The 10,920-nt window shown below is 37.1% G+C and overlaps 1 protein-coding gene across 2 annotated transcripts; it reads right to left on the reverse strand.

Moving 5' to 3' along the window:
* Positions 1–655: 655 nt before the first annotated feature.
* On the reverse strand, positions 656–10,221 carry p2ry10 (P2Y receptor family member 10). 2 transcript variants are annotated; one of them, XM_072663227.1, is made up of 4 exons: positions 10,001–10,018; positions 6,141–6,195; positions 3,618–3,815; positions 656–3,375 (listed from the first exon to the last, which is right to left on the reverse strand). In XM_072663227.1, the coding sequence occupies exons 3-4, from the start codon at positions 3,779–3,781 to the stop codon at positions 2,541–2,543; spliced, it is 999 nt and encodes a 332-aa protein (XP_072519328.1). In that variant the 5' UTR covers positions 3,782–3,815; positions 6,141–6,195; positions 10,001–10,018; the 3' UTR covers positions 656–2,540. The 2 variants fall into 2 exon arrangements, with proteins under 2 accessions (XP_072519328.1, XP_072519327.1); XM_072663226.1 differs by lacking the exon at positions 6,141–6,195 and having other exon boundaries at positions 10,001–10,221.
* Positions 10,222–10,920: the final 699 nt, after the last annotated feature.

Genomic DNA, 10,920 nt, shown 5'->3' on the forward strand with positions numbered 1-10,920 from the left:
TTTTTCTTCTCATCTGTTTATTTTCATTTTGTCCTCATAATTATTTGAAACTTGTAATTGTGCACAATATAGGAACATAAGAATACATGCATTCTCTTGTTTGCAGCACAATTAATTTTGTGTCAAAAATATGTAAAAAAAAAAAAAATACAAGTGAAATTAATTTCAATATTTTTTATATGTGTTGCTTGTAAAGCACATGTACTAAAAGCATTGTGTTTACATCAGACATTCCTAGCAAATGTTCAGTCCCATCCCTCAGTCTGTTTAAACCCTGCCTATGTTGCCTGCATAAAAAAACAGATTGGTCTGCTTAAATTTGTTAAAAACCTATTTCACCTATGATAAAATGTGCTATTACCTGCACTCCTTTGCTGTTGTTGGTTAACCTTGATATATATCAGTGCCTTGCACACCTCACCCCCACAGTTTCTCCACTGAGCATGGTTTTATAAACCGAGAGCGGGTGAAAGAGTGAGTCATGGAAAAGATCAAAAACATCTCACTTTCTCATGAGATGTGGGGTAATCATATTTCACCTGGGCTGAGCCCTTCAGTACGTTCAGCTTAGTGGAAAGAACATATGGGGAACTACAATGCAAATAACAAGCACATACAAGTACACATCCCAATGTATAAAAGGAAACCACAAAAGTAGCACGCTGTGTTTATTTACAGTCTTTTTTACAACAGATCTTCACACTTTTTTGCATACAGTAACACGCCCTGATCCATAGGAGCATAATGACAGAGAGTGCACAAGAGATTCAAACATCAGAAATAGGCTTCAAACATTTTTGTAGGCTTTATTTACAACTTCGTCTAACACTGATAATAATTATAAAAAAAGATTACGCTTACACTTGCTTTAGCTTATTATCTTAACATTCTAAGGGTGGCAGGGATATTTGTGGGCATATGTGCATAATAAATGTATGACACTGATTATTCACTTTAGACAAAAAAATACACTTTCAGTGCTGACTTTTTCAATTCACAACAAATTTCAATATAATAACTTCACTTTGAATTCCTTCCAAATAAGGTTCATACACCTCTTTTAAGTGCTTGTTTTCAGGATATACTACCCTTGAGAAGTTATGAATCTTTGATGAATGTTTTCAACAAAATAAAACACATATTTGTTGTAGACCTAGCAAAAAATTATTTTGCTGGTTTCAAATAATTGGTTGGATGCTACAATGCTGTAACACAGTTGAGAAGTTTTAAAAAGCATCCAGAATTGTAGAAAGAGTTGTCTGTATTTATAAAAATAACCCAGGAAGCTTTGGATAGTTACTATGCGTCACAAGTGGTGATCTCACATCTCAGGACAGAGAATTGGCTGTAAAAATTATTGTTAGGAGAATTACAGTGTATGCTTTATCATTTAACTTTGTAAGAGGGCTGCACAGTATTGGATGAAAAATGGCCTATATTGAAAATATAGGAATTTTCACCAGATTTCTCCAAAAGTCAATGGTCCAACATGGCATGATATTAATAACAAAGATTGGATTGAAATAAATTATATTGGACAGATATGATCTTTCTCTTGTAGATATGCAATTTAAAATGAGATCAGTGCAAATGTTCCATTTGTATCAAGCAGGCTATAACATAATGTGTTTGATTAAACTTGCCTTATGTGACATTGCAGGTCCTGCAACTATTGCACATGCACAAATTACAATGACACCTTAAATTTATTGTGCAGCCCTACTTTGTATAATTGTCAAAATAAAAAAACAAATGTTTAAAATGTTCTTTAATTTTGAATATTATTGCACACACTCCAAGCATAAAGGGTTGAAAAACAGTTTATTTTTCTATGGTTCTTTTTTAAAGAACCATTAACAAGAGGTTTTCCATTTAACCAAGCAAATGGGTATTCAAATGAGTCATATAGTTCATATAAAACTATTTATATAACAAGCATGTTGCTATAGCAAAACCATTTCTGTTAAAAGTAATTCCAAACTTTTAAATGGTAGACTATTTGTTTTGGTGCAACATTTACTGACTGCAGTAACTTAATGAGTGGGGGCATTCGGCGGGGCTTATGTTTTCCATTATGCCAAACACAGTATGTCTTTATCTCTCCTTTTAAGACCATGTCATGTGTCTGAAAACCATGTACTTCACAACAAAGCTCAAAGTAGTCAGTATTGATTCATCTACTATAGTGGTCTGATATTGGTCCCCTGTTTTCCCTACTTGCCACTTTCAGTGGCGACCCTCAGGAGCCCATGTCCTTTCAGCACTACATAAACCCAAAGCCCTGCACTGTGGCTACATATTCCTATTTTTCAAACAGTTTGTAGTTGCTGTTTGTTTTTATTGTTGTTGTTTTTGTTGTTGTTTCATAAAGACATTTCAGTCTAAAAGCCAAACATCAGAAGACACCCTTCTGTTTATAGTGCAACGGGCACCGACTGGTGCAGATAGAGTACGTGAAGAAAAAGAGAAAAAGAAAATGCCACATCATTGGCTGCTAATGCATACCTGAAAGAGTAGGTTGAGCTACAGCAGTGGAGAGCTCACTCTCTAATAGAGGAGGTGCTCTCCAGACTCATCAGCCGGCCTCTCAGCACAGAGCTTCCCTGGCGGCTGAGCTGCTGCCGGAACTCTGTGGTGAGGAAGTAATATATAAGTGGATTGAGGCAGCAGTTGATGCTGGCCATGCAGAGCGAGATTGGATGGAATTTCGTCACTGCCTGGCGCACAGTGCATTGCGTAATTAGGTCCTGCGAGACCATCATGTAAAGCAGGAAGTTGATATGATATGGCGCGAAACAGAAGAGGAACACCCATGTGCACACCAGCACCATGCGCAGTGCCCTTTTTTTGTCGTTGGTCGAGTGGCCGGCCTGAAAGCTCAGCTGCAACGAGCGTACAATGAAGTAAGTACAGGAGCCGATGATGATTAGAGGGGCCACAAAGCCCAGGAGCTCCCCGAAGGTCATTATCGTGACAGCCGTGCCCAGGCCTAGCTTCCGCATGGGCAAGTCTTTGAAGCAACTCGTTTCATTCTGCTGCCCTGAACTTGATGTCCTCATCAGGATGAAGGGAGAGCAGCAGAGACCCACCACCAACCACACCACTAAGCTGATGCGAACATCGTAGCGTCGCTTCCACTTTTTGGCGCAAAAGGGATTCATCAGAAAAATGCAGCGCTGTAGGCTAATGCACACCAGGAAGACAATGCTGGCATACATGTTGAGATATTTTAAGTAGAAGCAGAACAAGCACACCCCTTTTCCGAATGGCCAGGTATGGGTGATGTAGTAGTAGATGCGCAGCGGCAGGGACAGCACGTGGGCCAGGTCAGCCACAGCCAGATTGATCATGAAGATGATGGCTTTAGTCTTTTTGCTGTGAAGCAGAGAGGCAAAAAAAAAATTACATTCACAAATGCTGCAGTCATTTTTAAACTCATCAACGGTTCTGGCCATGTAGGAGAGAGAAATGCATCTGGCACACCTCAAGTCAGAACACTCTCAGCACGCCCACATAACAGTTATTTCAGCAAGTTGTGAGTGGGCTGAACACAGGTCAAATCCACAGTGCTCTCCAGATGATGAATACATACAGGGCACCAATCGAGAAATACTCACCTTATAAAGCGGCACAGCACCCAGAGAGCGATGCTGTTTCCTATTAAGCCTGGAATGAAGATTATGAGATAGACGTAGGTGTACAGCTTATAAATGCCATCCTCCCAGGCAGTCTTGTTGTAAGAGCAGTTCACCCCCAAGATTGAGGCATTGTTGGAGCTCATCGTGGCACTGCAGCGTCATTTAGCGCAGTGATTACTGGAATACAAAAGCAAAGCAGATCTTTAGTTGATGAATGGAGTTGTTGATAATCTTATAGCTTCTGGTAATTTCTTAAGCTTTGGGTTTTTGTTTTTTCTTTTCCAAAAACGTTTTAGCATCCAAACTTATCTCCAGTATGAAAAGGATACCTTAGTTCATCATTGGCCCTTCAGCATTTCACTTCAGCATTTCACTTCAAAATATTGTGCAGGTTTGATCACGCTAACTCACATTCTTAATGGTACATACTTTGTATGCTACATTACAAGTAGCAGATTCAAAACAGATTCAAAACAGATTCAATTTTGCAAAGTAAATTAAGTAAAGTTTAGTAAAACAAAAAAAAAGTAAATTAACAAATACATTTACAGTCAGAAGATTTAACTTAAGCAAATTGTTGATATTTAAATAAAATTGTGTGTCAATTGTAAAAGAATCAAACTTTTGTTTTAATGAATACTGTTCAACAATTACAGAGATCAGCATTTGGTGCTAAATTGTCATATTTACTAAAAATTGCCTGGTATTGTTAGCATCAGTTAATATTCAACTTATAAAGTACTGTATTTATTATTATTTATATGTAGTCCATAATTTAGCTTTACCCGTTCAGTTCTGAGCAACTGTTGTAACATTAAGTACTGCTATATAGACCAGGCAGTTTTTACATATATCAATATATCCACCAGACATTACTAGTAATTACTATATATTTATCTGTTGTTATGTTGAGATTGAAGCCTGCCCTTTTAATACATATTGACCATTAATATTAAGTATTGACCATTTAAAAAAATTACATTCATAAATGACCTTATTACACTCTTTTTACCCATTAATAGTTTATGGTTTATATGCCACATGGACTGTAAATTTAGTAAATATACAGTTAAGAAATACTCAGGCATGGACAAAGCAATCCTAGTTGATCTAGAGGGTTTATTGTTAGGATGCAGATGGCAGGAATGTCATTCACAAAGCTCAACTTAATAGTAACTTGCTAGTATCACTCAACAGTGACAAAGTAACAGTGAATTGAGTTGGTTAATAAGATGTACTTCAAAAGCATGCATGCATGTGCGTAAAGACACACACACACACACACACACACACACAAATAACCTCAGCATGGAACGGAAAAAGAGCTGTTACAAAGATGTACAGATTACTTTTGGAAGGAGTACTTTAGAACCCTCAACACTAATCAGAGTCAAAGCACATACAAATCATTTATTTTTAACCATGCAATCCCAAACAGAATGTGTATCTTTTTGGAGAGAACTTCTAAAACATGTTCCGAAGTCAAAAAACATTAAGTAGCAAGCTGATATAACAGGGTTAAATGTTAAATTTTAAGGCCCCCAAGCATTACAATTTACCATACTGTAAAATAAAGTACTACCAAAATTACAATGTATGTAAACTGCCATGTATCTAATCTCATAATTTCGTTCCAGTGAAGCACATAATTCACTCTTAGATTAAGACATTGAAGTCAAACCTCATAGTACAGGCAAAAGGAACTTTGTGCAGAAACAGCCAAGTCAGGCCTCTCCGAGAATAACTGAGTAAAGTTGGTGGTCTTTACAGTGCATTGCAAGCTCAGTAATGTGGTTTATGTATCTTTGTTCTGGCCCAGTACATATGTTCATCCAAAATGCAATGAACATAGATATAAATAAATATGGATATGAATAATATCACATACACAGAAATATATCAAAGTCTACATTCTCCACTTTAATTTCACATTCGTATTTTTTATCGACACCAGTCAAGTGCGTATATGAAAGAATTTGACTTCCTGTTGTAATACTTTTAGGGGGTGTTGGGTGGTTTTCACATGCAGTAGACATGTGTGCAGACATGCACCGGCCTCCATCTTTCCACAGAAAAGTGATGTTATATGTCAGAACTGAAAAAACAATTACAAAAAAATCATACTTAATTTGTTTAGCATACATATTTCAATCACTGGATATCAAACCACTATAGATAGTGGTTTTGTGTCTTTTGTAGCTGACAGTCTAGATGGCTTAGACCCAGTAAGCGATATGGTGAGCAGTGGGGCTAGGAATGAGTGCACTCTACCAGACCACACAATTGCATAGAATGTAAATGCCTTGAAATCACACAGCATATGCTCATGATCATGTATCATCCGTGTATGGATCCTGTGGTAATTTTTTATTACATCATTTTATGTTATATTTATGTGGTAATACTTCATGGCATCTGATTCTTGTATTCACTGGAACTAATATGAAGTAATTAAAAATCATTTGAAAGTAGTTACACAAAAAAAGAAAACTGTATGCTAACCGTCCAGGTTACATCTCAAAACAATGCCACAGCTACATTCTGGCTCTTGTAAATCCTGTAAAAATAAAGACATCATAGGAATGTTTTTGAGCATTTTTCTTTAAAACAGACTTCAGACCATGAATTAGAATGTCAGCCATGTGGCTGAAGCAAACTTTTGCAAGTTAAGATTGCAGGTGTCACTGTGTTTGAACTGTTTAAAAGATGTGCTGTGTGTTGTAGGAAGATCAGCAGACGGATTTGTACAATTAAAGCAGATAACTGCGTGATGTTTAAAGTTTAACATTCTACACTGAATGTGGGATCAACCTGCAAAGGGGTAACTATCATATTTCTGAATGTCCATGCAGAGGATTATTTTTGTACAACTGTAGCTTATTATAAAAGTAATTTTAGTTTTTAATTTTGGGCTATTTGAATTAGTCCATTTGTCATGGAACATGACAGTGACAAAATGCATCAATAAAAACCCAAGTATAAGTGTAAGACTAATCTTTATTCATTTCACTAATCTTTATTCATATTTATCTTTATTAAAAAAAAATACTGTATAAAATTTAGGGTGAGCCAGGAAAGTTTTTACTCTTCTTTTTTTTTTAACTAAATGCATTTCAGATGTACAAAGCTTTGAAACATCCGTATGGAAACCAAACAGCATTTGCATCGAGTGAGTCCTTCTGAGAAATCAGATCTTTAACCTTCTTTTAAAATATGCTACAATCATAACTCCCATGATGAGACACCCATGATCTTTCATACCTAAGCCTCATTTCACTGTTAAACTGAATTTGACAGTTGCAACATATCTAGGCTAATTTACAACATGTTTCCTAGGCTGATAACATGATCTAGATGAATAGCAACCACTGTTTGTGCATTAGTGAGAGTTTACAAACCAATTTCATGAGTTTAATTTGATTTTAAGTTTAATGGATTACCAACAAAGACAACCAAGGTGCAAAGTTACTCACCAATTTTTGCCCATGCTTTGATCAAGAAATGCTCAAAGAAGCCCAGAATGCCACATCAATGGATCTACAAGGCGTTTTTTTGTCAGTGTGTCACTAGTCAGCTGTCAGAAGACTTTGCACAGGACATCTCTTCTAATGTCTCTTCTCTTAAAAAAAGTTTCTTATCTCATTTAGCTAAACAAGTGCTTAGCATCCTATTATGCCAAAACATGCTTTGTGTTTTTTACATTGGCATGATATACTTATGATAAGGAAAGATTTAACATAGACATACATGCAACAGACTTAGACTCTGCTGCCTAAGAGCATGTAGCATTCTGGTGCAACATAAAGTGTCACTTTCAGTTGGGTAATAACGACACCCATATTACTATAACTAAATAATGAATGAAACCGTACGCAAGTATATTTGCAGGTGTTTTAGATACCACTTTAGTTAAGACATACAACATTGACGTTTTCTAATGTCATATCCTGCATTTCTTGATATAAGCACAGCCCAAACATTATCATTGACACACTTTTGAAATGCATGAGAATCTTGTTAGTATCTGTGGTCAGTTACTCACCACAGCAACTTTACGCTGACAGTTTTATTCCTTGGTGGTTGACTGATTTTGCTAGCTAATGTCCTTAGGCTTTCATCATGTTTTCAGTTCTTTGGTTAGTCAGCTCTACGGTTCAATAATTCACCTGTGCTTGGGTATGCCAGCAATAAACCTGGGCCTTCTTTATCTGTTTTTTTCTAAACAGCCAAGTGTGAGTGTGCTTTATTCATAATTTTTACGATTCGGTTTTCATTTATAAAAAAGTCATTTTTGTAACACTTGATTTTGAGAACCGCCTGCGAATGCCATGTAGATACCATCACTATCATGCGCAAAAAACATATCTCTGTTTGTGCTACTTTTTTTTAATCTGGCATTCCTTTACAATGTCTCAGATTTCCTGAAGAATGGTCTCTAAATGTATAAGTAAAATGAAGTATTGCATTGACCCCTGTTAAAAGTTAAGAAGGTTTTTTTCCCAAGTTTCCTTTTTGAGATACAAGTGTTTTTTTGTCCAACAGTGGTGATATCTAAAACTAAATATCTGACTTAGTTGAACATTTAGTTGAATGTAATTGATTCTGTTTAATTAATCCTAACATGACCTTTAGCCTACACTGTACACCGGCAAATCTACTGATTTTAATCAGAGAGTTTATTTCCCAACCTGTCTTTATCCCCTAGAATTAAACAAGCTATTGTTATTACTGGACCGTTGAAACTTAGATATATAAACAACCTTGGTTGTGATTGGCTTCCTCTATCAATAAGCAGTCCAGACAGACGCACCTCTTCAAATTTAAAATGTCTGTAAAGCGAAGAGTACAGTTTAGAAATTTTTACATTCTACAACTTTTTGGAAAAATAACTGGGCATATGCGCATGACCAGACTGTTCAATCATAACTATGGGCCCCACCCACCATCTCACACACATATGTATGCGTACATCTTCAGAGATATCTCATTCAACTGTTAACCTACATCAAGGAGAGTCTGAGGAAAGTCAATTAAAGCAGATTACCAGTGCCAGTTATTGAGTTATCTCCACCATCATAAATGATTTACACTGATCAGTCTGAGAAGTTTGCTTAAGCTGATAATTTCAGTAATGACAACAGGATGTGGTTGGAGATCAACAAGGCAGTTCTCTTATCTGCAGTACCATGGGGGAACTACTGTTCCTGCCATTCAGCTGAAATATAGACATCTTTCACAATTGCCAACTCCCTTCCTGCACTGGCCTAAGAGAGAGGGGGGCAGCGAGGGTAGTTTTTGCGGTTAGAGATAGGCATAGAAAGAGCGGGACAGAAAATAACAGCGCAGACAGGTGTGGGAAATACACGATGAGATGCTTTCAGATGGGATATGACATTACAGTATGTTAGCAAGGTTGTTTGTTAAGGCCGCTCCCAATTTACCCTGCTTATCTACTTTATCTACTCTGTCTGCTGTTACAGATTAGTCTGCTACGTTGGTTCTCGTGTTCTGGCCTCAGCATTGTACTGACAATGCGATCAGTTTGCTAATTTGAATTTCTTCTGGCTGGCTCCTGTAAGTACTTTTTGTTTCTCACCCAAGGTTGAGGGAATGTGCGATCTGCAGGAGTGCACTCGAATGCACCCACAGATTTTGACAGTGAAGCCTATTCAATATAAGTCAGTTAAGTTAGCACTGAAGTTAACTGTCTTCAGAAGATTGCAGAAGATTGGACTGCAGTCTCAACAGCCACTCTATTGTTTCACACCTCATTTGAGTTGTTGTTTTTTTACACAATTTCAGGATGAATAGACCAATTAAAATGCTCCAAAATGATTCGGAATAAAACGCTACAAGATGCAAAGTTTTTACCTTCTCGTTACCATATAGTGAATACATGTATTTGTTTTATTTCTTAAATAAGTACAGCAATGAAATACATGGCATTTGTGCTCATAAAAGAAATGCTTCCAGGCAGAGTCTGCCTATTTTAACTGTGTGTGAAAGTTTATATAGGAAGTTTCAGTTGCTTACACACTTAATAAAAAATGTCTGATTTGGTTGTGAACCTGCTTTTATCCTCGTCATTTACAGCTTTAATCAAAGAGTATCAACTGGTATCTACTGTAGCAAAGTAGACATATACACAATACACCTGAACATTTGCATACGTGATGTTGATATAACCTGTTTATTAATCTTCCCGTACCTCCAACAATGTGTCAATAACAGTCCATTGTTCTCCCTCTGCTACCATTTCCCCCTATGCGAGTTTATCTGTCTCGTCTGTCTAACTGCCCAAGATAAACCAAGCCTAGACCAACAGATGTTCCTTTGGCTGTTGCTTTTTTCCATGTTCCTACCTGGAGTCTGCAGGCGTTGGTTTAGTGGCTTCAGGTACTGCCAGTGTCAAGTGCTGATCTGTCCTCTCCGAAGTCCCCACTTCTCTCTCTCTCTCTCTCTCTCTCTCTCTCTCTCTCTCCACCTCTCCTGTGCAAGGAGGAAGTAGCCCCTTGAGTGATTTGAGTGCGTCGTGCTGTTTGATGCAACGTTGTCCTCCCTGCCCTAGCAGTGAAAGCACGTTGTCACATGGCTGAGAATGAGACTGAAACTGCAGCTCAGACTGAGTGTGCATGAGAACGCCCTGACTGAGCACATGTAACCAACCACACCAGCAAGGATTCTGCAGCGATACTACTTGGTGCACAGACCTTCAGGCAATACAAATTCTTTTGGAGCTGGTTCTTGAATGCCTCTTTAGTGCAGACTTTGTGACATGCCTTCCTATCATGAGCATTTGCAAAACTGGTTGCTAGTTTGTTTTATATTAATGCCTTACATGCTATAGCTTGTAACACTAGAGCCAAGCCCATGGACATGTATAAATAGCTTTCACTTGCATGGTTGGCAGCTTTGAGTTTTAGAAATGACTGAGGTGTCGGAAGCAGGACAGAACATGTCAGCGACTCATCCTACATACGAGCCCACGCACATATTTCAAAAAATTCAATATTTTTCATATAGGTTTCTAGTCACATATGTTATCTAATGAAATGAAATAGTATTCTTCTGTTCATCAGAATGAGAAAATGATAATAAAACAAAAAACAGAAAAGATTAAATGTCTGGACTGGCTTGAATGGACCCCTGGTACACCTTAAGTCTATTCATTGCTTTATATATATATATATATATATATATATATATATATATATATATTATTGTATGTAATTATATATCAAATATAAATCAGTAAATTCAGAATTGTATTTGCCTAATTTGC

This window comes from Salminus brasiliensis, chromosome 19 (genome assembly GCF_030463535.1).
Source record: "Salminus brasiliensis chromosome 19, fSalBra1.hap2, whole genome shotgun sequence".
In the NCBI taxonomy this organism is placed as follows: Eukaryota; Metazoa; Chordata; class Actinopteri; order Characiformes; family Bryconidae; genus Salminus; species Salminus brasiliensis.

Coding starts and splice junctions, on each gene's coding strand:
- p2ry10 (XM_072663226.1), bottom strand. CDS start 3,781: ATGAGCTCCAACAATGCCTCAATCTTGGGGGTGAACTGCTCTTACAAC. Junction 3,376..3,617: donor GTGCTGTGCCGCTTTATAAG/GTGAGTATTTCT, acceptor TCTGCTTCACAG/CAAAAAGACTAAAGCCATCA.